Source organism: Gossypium raimondii, chromosome 10 (genome assembly GCF_025698545.1).
Source record: "Gossypium raimondii isolate GPD5lz chromosome 10, ASM2569854v1, whole genome shotgun sequence".
In the NCBI taxonomy this organism is placed as follows: Eukaryota; Viridiplantae; Streptophyta; class Magnoliopsida; order Malvales; family Malvaceae; genus Gossypium; species Gossypium raimondii.
The window spans coordinates 15,613,862-15,636,590 of record NC_068574.1 but is presented as its reverse complement, the minus strand read 5'-3'; the positions used below and the strand labels follow the sequence as shown (position 1 = coordinate 15,636,590).

The window sequence follows — 22,729 nt, the reverse complement described above, 5'->3', positions numbered from 1 at the left end:
GAGAAGGCTCTTGTTTTCCTAAAACAATCCCATAAGAGAAAGAAGGAAGATAAGCGTTTGAGTGAGGAGGATTTTGACCCATTTGATGAGTCATTCACTAAATCTAATTCGAGTTCCAGTTCTAAGCCAAGTTTTGAGGAAAATGTTCCTCTAAAAGAAATTGTATCATCAAAGGCTAGTTGATGTTGTGGTAAAGGAACAAGTAGAGAAGGAGATGTTTTTTGGCCAAAAAGGATCTAGTATTCTTGACACCAAACTGCCTCAACAAATATATAGCCTTGAGGACAAAGAGCTTCATCAAGGAGTAAAACATTGAGGATGCTAGTTTTGTTGAGCAAGACATTAACACCTTTTTAACCAACAGTTGTCTGATAGGAATTCTAGCATTTGTAAAGCCTTATGTGAGAGATCTTATGCTAGAGTTCTATGTAAATTTGCAGCTCTCAATCACTGGTTCAAGGAGTAAATTGTACCAAAAGGTGTATGTTAGAGGTCATTGGTATGAGTTCAACTGAGAATTGATCTAGAGTGTGCTTAAATGTTTCAATGGAAACTTGGTTGAATTGGATGAGTCCCTGGATGCCACTATTGCTGCCATTACCAAAAACATATGCTGATTGGCTTGCGAAATGAAGCATTAGAGCTTCTTCATTATCCAATATATATGTTGTCATGTTTTCCATTGCAACTAGAAATTATGTCCAAACACACAGAGGGATTCAATGACTCCTAGGGCAATTTTGCTAACCAAAAAAGCAATGAAGACGGTTGAGTTTGATGTTGCTTAGCTGCTATTTGATCAAGCGTTAAGTCATGCTGAAAAGGTACATGCAAAAACCTCTTACCATTTCCATATTTGATTTTCCAAGTATTGACTCTGCAAAATAAAAAATGACTCATCCAATTGAGTTTGGATTTGATTCAACTCAACTCATATTTAATATAACTCAACTCGATTTAGAAATTTTTCAAATTGAGTTTGATTGATAAAACAAGATTTATTAACTCGACTAACTCATACTTTTTTTCATTTGATTTGACTCAGCTCGGTCAAATGCTTACCTCAATCTATTATGCTATTGGATTGGTAAGCAGATATTGATCGAATCAATGTCAACCTCATTGGAAGGAAGTGAAAAGGATACTAAGGTATCTAAAGGGCACTATGAATTGTTCCTAGTGCTAACAAGGATGTGATTTAAATTTGATCAAATATACAAATGTTGATTTGGAAGGAAATTTAGATGAAAGAAAGTCTGCATCAAGATATGTTTTCTTGTTCAAAAATGGTGCTGTAACACCTCCTGCCCGACCCAATCATCAGGTTTGAGCTACGAGATGTAACACCCCTTTCCCACATTCAATGCCTGAATAGGGTACAAGGTATTACCAGAACATATACACTTTTAACCGTAGTAAACCAAGTTGTAAAATTTCATCTAAATTAAAAATTTCAAGTTGTTATTCTCGAGTCGTTAATTAAGGTTTTCTTGGCTAAATATACTTACAATCTTTCACTTCCTCGTCGTATGAATTTATAAATTTTCACTTACTTGTTGAATTTGTCCTGAGTACCTGAATTTATCCGTATCATTACATATTCTCATATCGTCAAATTTTCCTTTTTAACTAATGTAATATATCAATTACTCACTATCTAGTAAGCTAATTGTCACATATATATACATTATTCATTCATCTCCCACAAAGCTAACAAAATTAGCCACAAAGATAGTACAAATTTTCTCTATTCGATATAAACCAAAACACATTATTTCTTTTCCAACAAACCTTACTAAATATACACTTTATACTAACCCAAGTGTTTAACCATTCACCCATGACATAAATATATTTTATCCATTATTGCTGAATATAGATATGCTTCACAAATCATAATTCACCTCACATAGTAACTGAATTAATTTTTATCAATTGTCAAATAGAGTACAAAACAAGTTATATAACAAAATACATTTTAAACCACACAAATAAACAAATTTTCATGGCATTACATGATCATCACATATCAAAGACAAATGTTCTTGACATTTCTATCACATAAACCCAATTAATCAATGCAACCTCAATGATATAATCATCCATATATCATTATTTTCACACATATAAATATCATGACTAAATTTCTTAAACATTTGATCAATTGCTTTTCAATACTGCAATAGTCTTTCAATATCAATACATATTTACCATTCAATTTAACATTTACCGATTATAATCGGGCATATGACCATTTATACACAATTCATTCATACATTTTATTATCCTCCTCCTCTCCATTCCACATCCTTTATGTATAAAATATGCTTAATTAGCATTATACATAATTTTACTATTCACTTATATTTAAATTCAAATTTATCTATTTGAGTCGAGTAACTAAATCATTTTTATCTGAAGCTACAGAGCTCCAAATTAAGTTCCATTAATTTTCCCCAAAACTAGACTCACATGTATTCTTACCATAAAATTTTTAGAATTTTTTACTTGGCCAATTAGTACAGTTTATTCTTTAAAGATTCCCCTATTTCACTACTTAACATCTCTGACATCTCTTCACTAAAAATGAATTATCTCATTGTACAGATTTTGGATGATATTTCCATTTGTTTACTTTGAAAATATACTTATTAAGAATTCTAAGCATATAAATTATAACTCATAATTATTTTTGTACAATTTTTAATTATTTTAAAAAGTCAGAACAGAGGATTCCGAAATCAATCCGACCCTGCCCCACTAAAATTCAAATATCTCAAAATGTATAACTCTTTTGCTTGCTCTGTTTCTTTTATTAAAATAGACTCATTAAACTTTAATTCCATATCTCACTCAACCACTAAATCAATTCCTATAATTTTTGGTGATTTTTCAAACTAACGTCATCATCATTTGTCCAAATCATTACATTTCAAATTCACTCATTCACATAACACTATAACAATTTATTTTGTAAGCACGGTACAAAACTTCATCACTCCATTGACTCTTTTGCAACTCATCGCATTTCAATCACATATTCTTATTGGTTTTCAATTTCTCATATCCCGTTAAACATGTCGATATAATAGAGAACATTCGGTGGTTTGCACATAGTACCACTCATTTAACTATTATCATTCCGTACATGTAGTAGCCTTCACATAGTACTACACACGTGATCAAACTTTCCAGTTCACGTAGTAGCCTGCACATAGTACTACACACATGACCATTAATATCCGATACACGTAGTAGCCTGCATATAGTGCTACACACGTGATCGAAGCTATTCGGTACACATAGTAGCTTGGACATAGTACTACACATGCGACCTTTCATTCCGGTACACGTAGTAGCCTACACATAGTACTACACACGTGACAATCACTTTCACTTTCACTTTCACATAGTGACCTACACACAGTCGATGTCACACATGTGATCATTTCTGTCACTTCATTCGTATCCCTTTTTATTTAGAATATTCAATCGGGAAATTTCTCACTTTTTCTCATTTTTTTTCTTTTTCACTAATCAAAGTCAATTTCTTGTCTTTCTTGACTTATAATAACATATTTAACTTATTTTACACTTACATTATTCAATCCAATCCAAAAATCACATTTTGGAAAAATTATATTTTTGCCCCTAAAGTTTTACAAAATTATGATTTTGCCCCTAGGCTCGGAAATTAAATTTTATTCCTTTTTCTTATGTTTTATGACATTCTGAACAATTTTTCCTTCTATAGCAACATCAAATTCTTGCTCTAAAGTGCACTTATAATAATAATTTTAACAATTATACCATTTCATTTGTTTTTGCTGAAAATCGTTTAGCAAAAATCGTTTAACATAATTATAAGCTTCATATTCTATCATGAAAAATCAAAATTCACACTTTTCATCTATGGGTAATTTTTCAAACATAATTTCTAGCTCGAATTAATGATAGAAATAGCTTAAGCAAGTTACCGGGATTCTAAAAATATAAATAACAAGAAAAACGGGGCTAGAACGGACTTACCATGAATCTTGAAAGAATGAACAAACCCTAGCCATGGAGTCCACATGATATTCGGCCAGCACTCATGGAGAAGATGATGATTTTGGCCTTATTTTGTCTTTTTAATTTATCTTAATTACTAAATTATCAAAATGCCCTTAACTTGAAAATATCCTATTTCACCTATTTCATGTCCATTTTTGTCCATAACATAACCAATGGTCTAATTACCATTTAAGGACCTCCAATTTAAAATTTCATTGCAATTTGACACCTCTAGCTTCTAGAACTCAACTTTTGCACTTTTTACGATTTAGCCCTTTTGATTAAATTGAGTGCTCAAACATCAAAATTTTCGAACAAAATTTTCACGAAATATTTTCGTGAAATTGTAGACCATAAAAATATAGTAAGAAATAAATTTTTCCTCATCGGATTTGTAGTCCCGAAACCACTGTTTCGACTAGGCTTAAAATCGGGTTGTTACACAGGATGCCACAACAGTTGTCGAAATAACTACTATCAGAATTATTGGAAATAAATCAATTAAACAATCAAACATCTCATAAATACGATTATTTTACATTAATTAAACTTTTTTGAAACTTAATCGAGCTTACGAAAGCTCATTTAGTACCCGAGCATGAACAAGAACCATATTGTAAAGTTTAAAAAATTTCATTAACTGGTATCGATACCCCTTGAAGGTACCGATACCAAATTTAGCTTCAATATTTCATAAACTCAAATTAAATTCATAAGGTATCGATACTTGGATCAAAGTACCGATACCTTACCTTAATACCGATACCAAATTGGCATTATGTTTGTTTAAAAACTTGTTTGGAAGAGCTAAGTACCAATACCTATTCCAAAGTATCAATACTTCAATACCAAAATGCCAAAATCTACCATTTGGTTCCTTTCCATGCCCAAACCATTTTTGATTCAAATGATGCCATTAGACTTACTTAGAACTGTACAAAACTAAACAAAATGAAACCATTTCATCATTTAACCTTTTCCAAAATCAACCAAGTCAACATGCCTTAATTTGCCACCAAAAACACATCAAACAACCTATTGGAACACAACTACATTACCATACATTCAAACCATACAAGCAATATATCTAACTTTACCATCCCCAGGCTCAAAGCATATCATTGTACCATCAAACTATCATTCATGAAAAGTCAAAAATATGGTTCATAATATTGCCCAAAACATTCACTTACAGTCCAATAGAAATTAAGTCACCATAGTGAAGCATTGATTAACATTTCAACCCAATTCACACTTTTAAACATCCAACATATTTTTCCATTTACAAGACCCACATATGAACTTATCATGGTACCAAAACACACACACACACATTAACCTAATGTACATGCCACGTGACCAAGATTTAATCAGGCATTAGCCTACCAAATCACAGATAGGATAGTGTGAGCTTTGTGGTGATTCAACCAATGCATTCCGTAACCTGACAATCTACAAGGAAAAAGGTAATAACAGGTAAGCATTTTGAATGCTTAGTAAGTCCATATGAAATTTATTTTAACTTACCTTGACATTTCACTAATTTAGAAATCAAAATACATTGTTACAAACATAGCAATCCTTTGGCATCTTGCATATTCATTTACTTTCACAAATACATCAAATAGTTTAGTTTGATTACGTGTCATAAGCTTAAAACGCATTCATATAGTGAAATAACAATCCATCATATAACATACACTAAGCAAATCATATCCAACTTGTAATACATATATAAATTCATTCATATATATTTATTCCAAACATATCGATTTCATTTAGTACCATTTTTATTTCTATTTTCGCCCAGAGAACTAAAGTAAAATGAAATCAGATACACGAGATCGATTTGCTCACACAAGCTGTAATATTTGAATTTCTTCAGACAACATGTGATATTTGGGCTGCTCGCACAAGCTGTAGGTCAGGTTTACTTTTGCAAACTTTATTTGATACTGCTCACTCAAGCTATCGAGAATCCGCAACAAGGTGTCAGGGACTGATATGCAATTTCTCATTTTTTTTCTCGATTATCTTCCGATTGATTCAAATCTTGATCTATAATAATTCATTTCAAATTTATCAGTTCTAAACATCTTTTAATAGCCTATTGTAAACATATATCAATTCAATTTCATTTTTCATAGGTTCCTTAAAATTTTGCATTTTATTCAATTTAGTCCCTGAAAACGAAATAGCTATATTTTTCGCATTTAAGCTTCGTTTTTCAATATGATTTTAATTTTATCCTTCTATAACCCTCTATTATCTATAATTACATATATTTCATATCAATTTGAAATATTTACACTTTAGTTCCTAAGCTCAAAATTATCAATTTTCACTTTACAAATTAGTCATTTTACTTCTAAACTTATAAACTAACAATTTATCATTAAAACTTCAAGCATTCATCAATGACATCATTTATAAACTTTAACAGTTTCAAATATTGAGACACGAGTTAATTAAATCAATCTCTCACAACCTTAAAAACATTTAAAAAAATACAAGAAACGGACTTTAATTTACCTATCATGCAAGGGCCTAATATCATGAAGCTAAAAGAATGGCTTCCTTTCCTTGAAGAATTAGTGAATGGATGAAGAAGAAAGAAAAAATGTTGTCTTTCTTTCCACTTGGCTTTCTTTTATTTAATTAATTATATTTTATAATTTTAATTATATCATAATTTTATAAAATTTATGCTAATCGTCATACCAACCGCCCATTATCATATTAAAATAGTTAGTTGTCATTTTAGAATTTTATTTAATTACTATTTAAGTCTTTTGGTAATTAAAATTTATATGGATTAACTTTTAAAATTTTACAATTTATTCATTATACTTTAATTGGTTATCAATTCGGTGAAATTATATATCCAAAATTCAATTCACCTAAATAATAATTCATTAAATGTTTAATAAAAATATTTATGGGTTTGGTTTATAGAAACGAGGTCTCGATACCTCATTTTCTAACACTACAGACTTTAGGATCACAACACTTGTACCTTAACTAACTATCCAATTAACAAATTTTTCTGATCAAAATTAGATATAACACTATAATTGACTCATAAATATTAATTAATAATATTTACGGACTCGACCATCGAAGAACGAGATTCTAAAACCACCATTTCCAACACCACTAAAAATCAAGTTGTTACAAGTGCAATCTCCTGGGTCAACAAGAAACAAGCTTGTATTGCACTGTCCACAATGGAAGCCGAGTTTGTGGCAATTTCAGCTGCAATGCAAGAGGCAGTTCAACTTAAAACAATGCTTGATTCATTTTGGATTTGGTAAATATGTATCACGAGTGTTAGTGAATTGCGATAGTCAAGCTGCAATGGCATTCACTAAAGATCCCAAATACCATTCAAGAATTAAGCACATAAACGTAAAGTACAATTTTGTACAAGACATTGTTGCCCACAGAGAAGTCAACATACAATACATATCTATGCAAGAAATGGCTGCTAACTCATTTATGAAACCAATAGGGAGAGATGTTTCAATAAGCATACTAGATCTCTAGGTTTGCCTAGAATCTAATGTGTTAGCTACATTGAGACTTATGAACAGTTTTTTAAACTATTGATATATATTAGAGAGTCATATGAATCAAATTATTATTAATGCCTTCAAAAGTTTATTACTTTGTTCCTTAAATGCATACACGAGTATGTTATGTACATATATATGATTAAAGGTATGTGGGACAGATGATTGGCCTTCTCACATATGCCACTTCTATGACTTAGTGTCATGTAGAGATGGGATCAGTTTTAAGGAGTTTTTAATGAAAGCTCAAACTTAAAACATAATTGCCTTAATAACAAATCAAGATAAGGTTATATAGTGATGAAATAATGAACAAAAGTAAATAATAGATCCCACAATTCACTTTATTTTGTCCTTTTGTTAGGTGGGAGTCCTGTAGATAAATTCATTAAAAGGTAGAGTAGAGAACTCAAGTTAGATATTGAGTATATCTGAACTATTACTTGTATGGTATTGAAATCTTAATAACACACATATGCCCCAAGAAAAGGGAAAGTAATGCGGTAGCATGTGTTTCATACCACATGTGCATGGAATGACCAATATGGGTAATACAAGATTCGATCTTTGCTTTTAAGTTGTGCGATACCCATGAGATCAATTAGATATCTCTATAACGTACTCTTATGACCTTTGACCATTTTTTTTATTTTTCAGTTCAATGTTAACTATCTTAGTATGCTATCAATGATCAAGTATGATTCGATTTAACGAAACATATCTAGAGAGCAGTTAAATTGAAATAGAGAGATTCGAGAAAAAGGAAAGATTATTATAGTGTCTCATTCAATTGTATTAATAGTGAACAAATTTGTGAATACAAAATGTTGGTTATCATTTTAATAATAAAACAGATCGTGAACAATTGGAAATACAATTAAATGAATCTGGGGTGTTGCATGCAAATTTTACTTGTATTCACGAGCTGCCACATACACCTAACAATTATATGGTAGCCAGCTCTCAAAAATACTGTAGGTTGGTTACACGACCTACTTTCTATATGAAACTTGAAGAAAAATAAAAAGAGATAATGATGTCTTAATACTTAAGTGTGAGAATAAGTGACAATTACGTACAGGTGGAAAATGTTAGTGTAGACGTCCATAATGTACTTAAAACTCCTCACATAATAGATCAGTTTTCTTGCACTTTACATTTGAATAAAAAAAAAATCTGAAGAGAAACTGCATATAGCAGTTCGTGAGGTTAAAAAGGTGAAAAGTCCCTTTACTTTCACCCCACGTTTTTGTTTAGAAGAAAAACAGCCAAAGCTATTTCTTAACCATTTTGAGTCCGCCGAAATTATTTTCCAAGTTGTTAAGCATTTCGCTTATCCTCTAACCTTTGGGACTATGGTATCGCTGGTACGTAAACAATTTGGGTTTGTGATTTTATTCTAAATCAGTATATTAAATCGTACTTTTGTGATTATTCGGTATATTCATTTCTTATCTTCTTTTATTTTTAATACTTTCATAATATATATAGATGTTTACAAAACAAAATAAAAATATACAATTAATTAATATAATTGATTAATTACGTAAAAATATGGGTGTAATGCCTGACATAAGTGAAAACAAAGACAGTTTGAATTGAGCTTCAACCTTAAATGTTAGGGCTAAGGTTGAAGCTTTTATCCAAATGAACATTTTATTTTAAACTTATTTTTTAAAGTCTTTTATTTTAGTAAAACTCTCTTATTAACATATAAATTTTGGACTCATTTGAATTTCTCTAACCTTTGAACATGTTTAGTTTAATGAGGAAAGAAAAAATAATCCATTGACATAATAGAAAATGGAAATAAAATTCGAAGTATATTATTTTATCATTATAAGATAATTAAGTAAAATAAAACAATACTAACAATCTTATAAATATAAGGGAAAGTGAAAACATGGAAAAAGAAATGCTATATTTGTATACTAATTTTCTTTGAGTAATTATTTTTCGTAATTACTTTTCGTCTTGAGTATTTTTATATATACCTGTTGCTTCACAAGCTAACGATTTGGGTCTAAAACCAAATATGAGTGACAACAGATATTCAAATCGGTTTCCCACTCCTACTGCGAGGGAAAATATTCCCGAAACCGGTTCGAGTTCTGCTAGAGAGGATAACAGGTTTAACCGGTAATGTAGATTCCTTGATAATAGCATTGCTATTCTGATTCTCTAAAGATTTAGTATACTCACCTACTATTTTAGAAAACTCAGGAGAGCCTCTTCTCGGAAATTCCATGCCAGTAACACCCAGTTTTGGTTGTTTCTCACTGTTTCCAGTACATTTTAATCCTCCATCTACAAGCTCCAATGGCTTATCAGAGTCTATCAAAAAATCTTCCAGTGTCGCAAGTGATTTCAACTGCTGCCCCAGTGAAGCAATCGTCTTCTGGCACTCTGCGAATTTACAGGCTGCAATTGATAGCTCCTTGTCCTGCATATAACCACTCTCATGTTTATAACATTACAGCTAACAATTCACAAAGACTGTGCCAATTGACGATCACTCTTTGAACAATTTTTGTAGAAATAAAATGGAAGGCTCATTAATCCCATCTCACATCCCACGTCAGTTTACTTTGTACACATCTTCGCTTGCATTTTTCTTAAAATATCTTTGTCTAGTATATGGATATGAAAATATGAGTTATCAAAAACTTTTAGAAAAAATTTAATTTACGGACTTGAACTAAAAACTTGGTAAAAATTTAACATGCATGACCATATTTAAAGATGTTCACAAGTTGGGTTAGGTTGTAGCCCAAAAAAATCTCTTAGCCAAGCCCATTTCTACCGAGTTTGATCTAGCAAACTTTTTATATTAATATTTCTATAGTTTTAAGTAAAATATTAATTTTTATTATTAAATTTTAATTCAAGTAAAAATTATCTTGTCCAAACCTGGGTCAGGTCGGGTTGGACCTATGGCTAACCTAACCCTTGGATTAGTCTATCCAAATCTCACTCCCAGTATGAGTAACATAGAGTTGCATCTTATACCAAAAACCAGCACTTGAAGTTGGTACTCTCCAGTACTCAAACAGCAACTTACACAATGAGCAATTGCATGGATTGGAGAAAAATTAAAAGCGCATTTGCATGTGTAGGAATAGATTGTCACTGCACCTGGGGAACTAAACTAATATTCATCCAAAGCTTAGTAAATTGAGGCAGTTATAAAACAATGTTACCCAGACTCAGGTATCTGCCCAAGAAGGGCATGTAAGCTTTTCTTAAGTTTTTTCATGCATTTGGAAGATCCTCAGAGAGTGATATCCTTATATGTGTCTGACACAAGTGTGAGACACAAGTTTCTAAAAGAAACGAAGAGTCAGAGAGTGATATCCTTATATAAAATCTTACATGACAAATAGCAAAACTCAAGTCAGTTTTTCAAGACAAATGCAGAATTCTAAACCTCCAAAATCAGTCATTTTACAGCATTATATTGGACATCGATGCTAAAATATAGAGGGTGAGCAAAACATCGGTTTGACCAGTTCAGTTTTTATATAGAAAATATCAATTAAACTGGTTGAAGCACCAAAACCGACTGAAATGACCGACCATAGCATCCTCAACCGACTTAACCTAACCAAACTATTTTAGAATGTGTGGGGGTATTGGGTTTAAGGTGAGGAGATGTAAAGGGTTATATATGTTGGTTTATTCAGTTTATTTGGTTTGGAAAACTGAAACCAATAACTCACTAATAAAATTATTTAAACCGACTTAACCAAAAACCAAACTCGGTTTTGATTACTTCCTACTTCTTCTAGATGAACCTACATGAAGCAATGCAATAGAAAATGCCAAGTTACAGAATAGACTGAAGTGATGCAGTTTCTATTTGAACTAACATTTGCATATAAGCTTTGCTCCTTAAAAGAATAGATTTCTCTTTTGATGCAAGCAGTACCTACAATTAAAATAAGCATACTAAATAACTAACCTGCTGCACCTTCAACTCTTCATTATATTTTGCTGCATGTTGGAGCTCAGCCTCCTGTCGGAGCTTGGTTTCACATTTCATTTTAGAAAGTTCGTTCTCCAATTCTTTGCACTTGTTCATGTTTTCAGTAGACAATGCTTGTTCCTTTCCGAGTGCTTCTTCTAACGAAGTAACTTTCGACATTAAAGTCTTTATTTCAGTTTCAGCATCTCTAAGTCTTGATTCTGCCACTTCTCGATTCATGTTGGCGACTTTTACTTCTTTCTCTGCAGCTTGCTTTGAGTTGTCAGCAAGAGCTAATTGAGTTTGCACATCTTTGAACCTTATCTCAGCTTCACTTAGTTGATTCTGCAATGTTTTAAGTTGTTTTTGAGATTCAGTAAAAGCTATCTGCATTTCCGACTTTTCTTCTTCGGTCAGTGCTAACTTCTCCTCTAGTTCAGCAACCCGGTGGACTAAGGTTTCAAGATCAGCCTTCAATGGGTTTTCAACTATACTGGTTTGATAAGATACCGGACCGGCATCATTAAAACCACTTCCACTTTCTGTATCCGGCAAAGCTGCAAGCCTTTCCATTTCAAGAAAATCATCCATGAGATTGATTTCGACTGAAGGGGCCATGATGTTTCTTCCAACGGCCTTCTCCTTCCTAAATTGATCGAGTTCTGTAATGAGTGCAGATGCCCATGCATCTGAGCTGCTTCTATCACATCCATTCATCTCCAACCCGTTCATCTTTTGCATATCTGTTTCAACAGCAAGTAGCCTCTCCCCACTGTCTGATTGGCTATCTGTAAAAGATTCAACACAAATTGAGGAGGCAGGGTAAGACTTCTGATCATTAGCAGGGGATGCTTTACGAGCAATGGCTTTTAGCCTGCGGCACTCGATTTCAAGCTTAGCCAACTTCTTTATGCTCTCCAAATGCTGTTTGCTGGCAGTTTCAGCGGCTTGAGTGCTCAGGTCCCTCTCAATAATCCTACGTTCTAGCTCCTCAGCTCGAGAATGGAGCTGAAGTTTAAGGGCTGAATTTTCTTTCTCAAATGCATCAAGCTTCAGTTGAAGGTCAGGATCAACTGAGGCAGCAGTGTCATTTTTGGCGGTTTCAAGTTGGGCCTTGAGATTCAGAAGCTGACTCTCAAGCTCAGACTTGGAAGATTCCCACTCATGACATTTCTTGGAAACAGCTTCATGGATTTTCCGCTCTTGCTCTTCCCTTGCTTGCCTAAGTTGTCTAACGCATTCCTTGAGTGCCCCATCCAGATGACCAACTCGATCTTCAAGTGCTGCATTTTTCTTCATAGCAGCATCAAGCTGTTGCTTCAAAGCTACTACATCCTTTTCAGCTTTCTCCCAGCCTAATTTCATATTCAAGAAAAATAAAACTAACAGTTAACTTCTCTGTTGCAGCAGATTTTCATATATATATATATAGAGAGAGAGAGAGAGAGAAAAGAAGAACCCTAAACTTCCAAGAGAAACATGCTACCAAGAAAAAACTATTACTCATTAGTTGACCACAAACATGAATACAACTACTAAGTTGTTTATTCTATAAACATTTCATCTCTCAAAAAGTTTTTCTATCATTCTCTGTTTTATCTTCTGATCCCCCTTGCAGCCGTATATCAGTAAATCACAGCCAATGAAACAAAAAAGGAGGTAAAATACCATTCGGGCGACCTTCTTTAATAAATAGATGAACATAGAAGCTATATTTGCTGCCATTTTCTGCACCATCATACATATCGATTTGATTTTTTGACTTAAATGTAATTCAAATAGGAATACAGTACTACTGTGACATATCCACATAGTCTTCTAATTAGAGGGGAGATCATGATTGTAAAAACCTGTGCTATTCAAAACTATTTGTTTAAGATTGTGCTGATTTTAATGTTATTTTTCTCACTACAATAATAATTTTTTACAATAACGATACCTGAGACAGCTTCTTCTGCAACTTTAGCATGCTGCTTAACCAACTCTTCTTTGGCACTGATGTTCATAAGAGCAGCAGATAATTTCTCTGTTAGAGATCTCACATTGTTATTTTCTTCATCAACAGGTACAGCTTTTGATGTAACTTCCAGTGATTGAGAACTAATGGTGGCGCTAGCCTTTGAAAACAAAGAAAGATCAGATTGTCTCCAAACCAGACCAGCAGAATCTAAAGACATTATTACTACATACAAACATACAAACGGAACATATAACTCTAAAACCAGCCTCACATCTCTATCATCATGTGAGAAGAAAATTATTTAGACAAGAACATAATACAACAATCAGGACCTGTTTTACAGGTTACATAGGTCACCGTATAACGTATTATAAAGACAAACTATACATAAAGTCCAAGATATTTGAATTCATTGAAAAAATAGGAAAGATAAAACCGGTGACAGATGAGCACATGCCTGAATCGTCCAAAGAGCACCTTGTGGCTCACCTTAAATACATACCCACTACCATCATTTATTTCCTTCAGTAAGTCTAGAAGGAACTAAAGTCTGATCAATCATGCTTGTGTAATAAACAAGGCTGCTTAAAAATAACCTACGGCAAGGGAAAACTTCAAAAACAGCCTTCTAAACTTTGCAAGAACCTAATGCAATAGTGATCTATAATTCCTTTCTGTATGTTAAAGGTGATTGAAGGCTCTTATGGCTTCACAGGTCCAATGACAATTTCCTTTTACTAAGAAAGGAAAACTAGACACTTCAAGAATATTAACTTAGCTTTGAAAAGCTTATAAAGAATTCCTGAATCGTTCTTGAGTGCTCAAACCAAATATTTTTCGCTTCTCAAGCTCTCGAGGTCTTCAATGACTTAGGGTTAATCACTCTTTCAAATGTAAATCAGAAGCGATGTCTCACAAGTGAAATTCAGGCGCAATTGAAACTCAAGACAGGCAACAATGAAAACTGCATATTTTTCAATGCTATTGCTCCAGTCATCTCGCTCTTAAGAATTGCCTTCTTATAAAATTGAGTCCAACTATGCTCATAAACACAAGAAGAGTGGAACTTCCTGGTACATTCTCTATAAAATTGTAGGAAAAAGTATAATTAATGAATCAAAGCAACAAAAATGCAGAGATTAACCAAAAAAGAAAAGCATCCAAGAACATTTTCAGCAAAACTTGAGCTCCATAAATGAAACATTTAAAAGACAAAAGTAGATGGAGCTAACTGATTGCCTAAGCAAGAATATCCAGACCCAATTATTGGTCTCATCAGAGTTTGAGAATGATAATAAATTTGAAATAAGCAGCCTAGAGGATCATCAAGGGGCTAACAACCAACTTGAGTTAATTCTGGTTAAACAACATTGGATATCATTCAATTTACAACAACAAAAATAACCCGAATTTTTTTTCATACAAGCCCATCAAGATACAAAGAAGGGACATACTTACAACACAATTGAAGAATCCATTCAACAAAATTGCGGGATATTAATATTTCCAAATAAATTGACAATGACAAAGAAAACCAAGTAAAGAAAAAAGATATATACCTGCTCATCAGAGAATCTTTCAGAAAAAGATGAAATGGAACCTCCTGAACTATCAGTTTCGCCTGGACTCTTCTCTGTCGACTTTCTTCTCCATAGCCAACTCCTTCTATCCATCTTCAACTCCAACACAGAGCACAATCCAATTCAACTCAATTCGGTGCTTGGTTTAATCCATAACTTTTTGGTTGTTGTTGTTGCTGTTGTTGTCGAACTGTTGGATGAACAAGAACCGAGGTAACTTTTTTTTCTTTGAATATAATCTGAGACGAGACTTTGCTTAGAATCCACTCTCAATGGACAATCTAACCTCCAAGAAGCAAAAAATGAAATGTTTTCTATAATCATATAATTAATGCATAAACACTGCTAATAATAAAGAATTAAAAAGGGAGAACAGTAAATAATTAGTAGTAAAATATTAGTCTTAGAAAAAAATTGAAGGTCACAGTGAGAGAGAAAGTCACCTACCCAGAATCCCGAATGGCGAAATCCAAATCAAAATCTCCCAAATTTTACGCCATTCATTGCTGGGAGACTGAGAAAGATAGATATAGAAAGGCAGACAAGGACTTTAGAACCTCCCATTTCCCTCTTTTCAGTTTCACATTTATGGCTATTTAGCCCATCAAACCAAATTAAATCCTTAAGAGACAGACAGCTAAGGCTAATGGCTAATCGCCTATTCCTCCTACTCCTTGCCCGCCATTTCCTACCTTTGCTTAAACATATTCAATATTAACTCACAATTACTGCAATTTAATCCAACTACTTATTACTTTAACTCCTTCATTTATTCCTTCATTGCACTTAGGGTGAGTTTGGATGGACGGTACATTTACCTACGATTAGTGTAAAAACAGAGTTGGCGGTGAGATTAGATATTGTAGATACTGAGACAAAAGGTAAACTAAACGCACCGCACCCAATCGCCCATTCAAACCCACCTTAATATCTGCACCAATTTTATTTTATACAAATAAAATGGAAAACCGTAATTTTTTTTTTTTTGAATATGTACCAAAAATAATTTAGTATTAATTTATTTCTTTTTGAATATGCAAAATTTGAAGTTTTATTTTATATAACTTCTTTTAAAAAAATTTGAAATATCTTCACGACAATTTTTTAAAAATTATATTTATTATTATTGATTTTTTCTTTTGAAATGAAGGATTATTTTGGAACACTCGTTTTTTATTAAATTCATAATTAATTTCAAGAAATAATATTTAAGAAACCAAATCAAAATGTCATATCGATTCATTAGAATAAATATAAATCTTAAAAACATTCCAAAACCAACCATCCAAATAAAATTAACTCGATAAGAATGAAATTCCTTTTTTGTATGTCAAAATCCAAACAAAAAGTATCCAACACATGTGCCGAAAATTAAACAAATCCATAAAAAAAAGCCAAGAAAATCAATTTCAAGCCTTTACAATTATTAGTTAATAAACTAATTAAAAAAGAAAAATCATTAATTAAATTTGTTAATTAGATTAAAATAATTAACAAATTTAAACACTCCAAAAAAAAACGAATAAGAGGAGAATAGGAGAGAGAAATGTCAGTAGAAAATGCAGGGAAACGCACCTGCAGCATAAAAACGTGCACATTTATCGAAAGGGATTTTATGCTCTTTTCAAAAAAAGCAAACATTTATAGTTTTTTTATATTAAAGTTTAATTCTAAATTTTACCCCCTTATTTTATGAAATCTGATAAATTAATCACTCTATTTTCTCATAATTAAACTCTCTTATTTTATAAAAAATTTGAGGACTTAGTCCAATTGAATAATAGTGCTAAATCTCCTTGTTAAATTTTGACCTAGAAATCAACAGTTAGTAATTTATATGTAAGGAATGAAGGCAAAGCCAAAAAAAAATTAAAAATCAAGATAAAATTATAAATTTTAAAGTGGTCAGAGCTATCTTTTGTTTGAAGAACTTAAATTGAATTGTTTATTTTTCTGAGGGTCAAAATGTAAAATTTTCATCAATTAACTAGTTAAAAGACATAAATTAAACAATTGATTATTAAAAGAGATTAAAATTGAAATTATCAAATTTAATAAAGTGCAATGATCTAATTTTGATAAATTAAAACAAAGAAATTAACTTCTGAAAGTGGAGGGATAAAATTAGGAAATAATCAATGATTGAAAAAAAATGATAGAATGTTGGGGAATGGGGACGTCTAATGAAAAGTGGGCGGCTGCCCTTTATTTGACAAATAAATTATTATTATTATAATATTAATATTTTAGATTAGTTGTATTTTGTATTCATTCTCTTTTCTTTTTCTTTTTTTGTTTTTGGCTTTGGTTTTTCAAAATCTTGGTCTGTCTTTATTACCAATTTTCAAATATGTTAGGCGTTATTCTCTCCCACTGATTTCGGATTGAATCAATTATTTTGGTTTTTTTTTTTTAAACAAAAATAATTATTGCTCCATACCATATGTAGAAAAAGAGAAATGTTAGAGAGTTGAATTTATATTTTTTTAATATTAATCTTATTATAAGTTTTTATCATATCTCTTTCTTTTGAATTACTAATAATTCTTCCTCAACCCTTCAATATGAGAATAATATGCGCTGAAACACACTCGAACCCACGTCCTCCTGCACTGACAATAATACCAATACCAATAGAGTTAAGATTTAATCAACAGTTGAATATATATATTAAAATCAAAGCAATTACAAGAAAAAAATGTGTATAGTCTAATTTTTGGACTTACGATCTGTCTTATTAAATGCTATGTGTTTAATAAATTTTTAAATTTTGTGAAAACAATATCCTAATAATAAAATGTATTTTTCTAATTGGACCTATACTTAATTTTCTTTCTACAAGTTTTATTTTGAAATTTCCAATAGTTTATATTTTAATTTTTTATCATATTTTGCATAATGAATTAATTTAATTGATTCTCATTCGCTATGAAAAATAGGTTAGAAGAAACATTGATTTGAAAATTTATGATTTAAGAAGGAAAGTTGGTGCACCATTTTGGAAGGTGTGATTCAAATCCCTTCATGAATGGGGGCAACAAGGACGAAAAAAAAAGGTGTTTAATATATTTAAAATATAATAATTATTTTGGTTAATTAAAAAAATCAATCAACGCTAGTTTTTCTTACATAAAATATAATCATATAAGAAAAATTATTTTATATAAAAAATTATCAAAAAAAATTTCATATAACAAATTATTTTAAAGTTTTCAATTCTGTAGTAGTGATCAAAGCAGGTTAAAGTGCATCTTCACCGTGGTCGGTGACAGTGATAGGCGTCGATGAAGGGTGGATTGCATGGTGGTTGTCGGGGTTTTTTTGAGAGAGATGGGAAAAAGATGAGAGAAAGGAGAAGAGAAAAAAAATACAAAGTAAATATATATATATATATATATATATAAAGAGAAAATAATATTTATTTTTCTTTTTATGCAATGCGGTAGTTTTAATTGGTTGTCTTTATCTTTCTAATAGGTCCAGTTTCATTGAGGGTTGACTAATAGGGATACCGATTAAAAAATAGTTTAAGTGCCACTTATAATAAAAAAATTAAGTACCAACTTGAGAAAATAATACAATTTATGTATAAATTTATGAATTAAACCTTAGTTTTATTTCTATATTTTGCAAAAGAATTCAATTTAAATTATTATTTCTTATAGTAATTTCAAAAGAGCTATAAACCTTAGTTTTATTTCTATATTTTGCAAAAGAATTCAATTTAAATTATTATTTCTTATAGTAATTTCAAGAGAGCTATCTTTTTTATTTTTATTTTAATTCTTGGATCTGTTTTGCGATTCATGTTCAAGATTCATGATTGCCCCTTCCGATAATATTGCCTTCAATGTTCAAATCTACGTCCACTCTTAAGAGTATAATATGCCTTATCACGTCACCTAACACTTGTTAGTAAAATTTTTATTACATGTAATTGTTAACCGGTTTGATTAACAAGAGATAGAAGATGGTGGATAGAGTGGTGGTTCACCTATGGGAAGGTGGAGAGCTACAGAGGATGTCAGGTTTTTTGGGATGGATCTTTGGTAAGGAAGAAGACATGGTGTGTTCATTTGTTCTCTGAGCCATTGAATGAGTCCTTTTATTGTGGGAGATAAGGTTTGCAACATGTTTAGGGACTACTGACAATGGGATTTGATATTGCTTCCTAGCAGTGACAATGATGTGATGTCCTAGAATATAACATTTTAGGACAATTGGGTAATCAATGATCCTAGACTTCCCCGTGTGCACCTCACATATGTTTGGCGGAGGTGCGTGTTACATGAGGTTCACCTAATTTAGGATCGCATTTGGTGAGGTAGATGCACATGGTTTGCCGAAGGGTCAACTCCACTGGAGACACATTTTAGGCTTTCATAGGGGACATGTATTGGGGTTGGCAATATACGTATAACAATACAAATTTATAATGAACTAGGGGTGTTCAATCTGTTAACCGACCGGTTAACCGACCCAAACTACCATTAACCGAATTAACCAACCATTTTAAACCGTTAACCGAACTGGACTTTTTCGGTTAATTCGGTCAGTTAACCAAATTAACCGAAATTTATATTTTTTTATTTTTAGTTAAAATAAGTACAAAACATATCAAAAATTAACCGACTTAACCAGACGATTAATTTATATTTCCAAAAAATTAACCAAACCGACCGAATACTTATATATTATAATATTATTTATTATATTTGGTTAATTCTATTAACCGACCAATTTCGAACCGAATTAATCGTTAACTGAACTTCCAAAAAATTATTAACAGACCCCCGACCTAATTAATTTGGTTAACCGAACGATTAATCGAATTCGGTCGGTTAACCAAATTAATTCGGTTTTACCCAAATTTGCACACCGCTCTAATGAACTATAAAATCTAATGGTAAAGTCCAAAAGATGTTAGTTTTTTGTTTATTGTAATTAGTCTTTACCGTCACATGTATTGCATGTGATTCTATATGTATAATTTTTAATTAATTTTCAAATAATATATTTTAATTCATTAATTAATTAATGTAACATTTTTTATAAATTGTTATAATTAAAATATATTAATTTATTTAAAATTTAAATATTATAATAATAAAATTTGAAACCATAATTAAAGCGTTTTTAACATATTCAATGTGCAATTAGCTTTACATCATGTAATTAATGCTAAACAACATGATTCAAAATAATAATTAATTAGCATAATTAATGTATTATGCCATGCGTATTGTGTGAAAATATATGTATTTAATGTTTGAAAGATGAATAAGTTGTAGATCAATATTTTTACTCTTCAATCTTTATTATTTTGATCCCTAAAATTTGATATTTCTCATAAAATAAATATTTAACTAAAAAATTAAGCATAAAAATTACAACTACATAAGAAAATAAATTACAATATTAAATTAAAAATAAAAAGTAGGTAAAACAACGTACAACAATTTTAACAATTTAGGATAAATACGGAAAATATTTACACTAAAATAATAAACGCATTAAACACATTTAATAGTAATGATTAAAAAGTTTTGTTGAAAACGGTTTTTCACCAACCCAAACAAATAATAATAATAAGGTAAAAATAAAAATAAAATGTGTTTGCTTTACACAATATAAACAACTTTAGAGAAATTTTAAAAATAATATCATAATATTATATTTCCTTATCATCACTTAAAATAATAGTCCATCTCTCTTTAAAGAATCATAACTTTAAAACTTCATTCTTTTTGAGATGCTTCTAACTTATTAATACTAAGAATCTTGAATTTTTTATGGGTGATTTTGTTAGATGGTACCGTTGAATATGCCTAATTATCGGAAGTTGTTTATAAAATTAAACTTAAATTTTAATTGATATATAATTCCATTAATAATTAAGTGATAATTAATCTAAATCAATCTCTATTTTATGCTTAAACTTCTTCTCAAATTATAAGTCTATTTTAAATCAAAAAAATAAAATTATCACAACTTTTTTAATGGAACTACAGTACTAATAAATCTAAATTATACTATTATTATCATACCATTTTTTAATATACCTACCATAATATATTTTAAAATAACTAATTATTGTATGTAATAAGCCCAATTTACCCGGGCCCGCATGCAGAACCAAAACAAAATAAACAAAATAAACGGCCCAGTTTTTACAAAGCCCAATTACTAACCTAAGCCCAATTACCCAAACAACTAATCCAAACCCTCAAAACACCGAAACCCTAAGCGTGTAGCAAGAGGTTTACGCCGCAAGATTCAAATTTCAAGCGCTCCAAAGATCGCCAAGAAGACGCCAATCGGCGCACGTTTCGGAACCAACCACTCCCCACGATACCTGCAAACACAGACTAAGAGTCCAAGAAGAAAATATTGTAAAAATAAAGCATTTTATCAGGCTATATAAAGCCAAATTTGTATACTGAAAATGGGGAGAATACTGTAAATTGGGATATTGAAAACAGAGAAATAGAATCAAAAGAGGTGAATTGCATCTCTGTTTTTTTTTTATTTTCGGTGTTTTATTTATTTTCTGTTTTTATATTGAAAAAAAATAAAAATATTACCTTCAGGGTTTCGCCGTTGAGACCCACGTCTGCTTCGCCTGAATCGGAGCTAGATTTGGTGCCGGGATTCGAATCGGTCGAATCACCTGAGAACGGCGGCGCGAAGGGCGGGTTGAAAGAAACCCTAGCAGAGAAGAGGGGCTGCACCTTTTGTTTTAAATTTTTATGCTGCAAATGTTTTGTTTTGGGAAATAAAACTGTTTTAAAAAGCAGAGCAAAACAGCGCCGTTTGGTGACCCGACCCGGAGGGGAGGATCCGCGCATTCTGGCCTGAATGGGGAAATTTCTCGTTTAGTCCCCCTTTTTTGCATTGTGTTTCAATTAAACCCATTTGTTTCTTTTTAAATTGAGCCGCATATTTAATTTTTGTTTCAATTTGGCCCATCGCTGCACAGCATTTTGGAAGGCGGGGATAATTTCCCTTTTGGTCCTCCACTGTTATGCGCGCGTTCAAGTTGGTCCTGCTTTTTTTTAATTCATTCAAAATCTGCCCCATTTTTTCGTTTCAGTTCAATTTAGTCCATTTCAAGCTATTTTATTATTATTTTCTTCTGTTTTTTTCTTTTTATATTATTATCATTATACCATTTACTTATTTATTATCAATATTATTTCTATGTTCCTAAGCACACATTTTTTTATATGTACATATATGCATTTTTGTGTAGTGTATGTACTTGTATATATTTCATACTGTTTTTTTTTTACTTTTTTTACTTCTATATACGTATATATATACTATTATGTTTTAATTTTTTACTTTTATAAATATGCATATATGTTTTGTATATATTATTTTCACTTTTTTAAAACATATATATATGTATACATATGTATTTTAAAATACACGTGTTTCCCATATTTTACAATTCAAAATACACATTTTCATAAATATATATTATTTTATATATATCCCATTATTTATATACTTATTATACATATATATATAAGTGTTTTAATATACATATACGTATTTTCATGATTTTCCAACACATATATACTTATGCATTTTTATT

General features: G+C 31.1%; 1 protein-coding gene across 2 annotated transcripts; it reads right to left on the bottom strand.

Moving 5' to 3' along the window:
• Positions 1-9,429: 9,429 nt before the first annotated feature.
• On the bottom strand, positions 9,430-15,770 carry LOC105777242 (filament-like plant protein). Of its 2 annotated transcripts, XM_052622237.1 has the most exons (6): positions 15,577-15,770; positions 15,109-15,410; positions 13,529-13,706; positions 11,587-12,944; positions 9,828-10,068; positions 9,430-9,736 (listed from the first exon to the last, which is right to left on the bottom strand). In XM_052622237.1, the coding sequence occupies exons 2-6, from the start codon at positions 15,220-15,222 to the stop codon at positions 9,588-9,590; spliced, it is 2,040 nt and encodes a 679-aa protein (XP_052478197.1). In that variant the 5' UTR covers positions 15,223-15,410; positions 15,577-15,770; the 3' UTR covers positions 9,430-9,587. The 2 variants fall into 2 exon arrangements, with proteins under 2 accessions (XP_052478197.1, XP_012455840.1); XM_012600386.2 differs by having other exon boundaries at positions 9,430-10,068; positions 15,577-15,763.
• Positions 15,771-22,729: the final 6,959 nt, after the last annotated feature.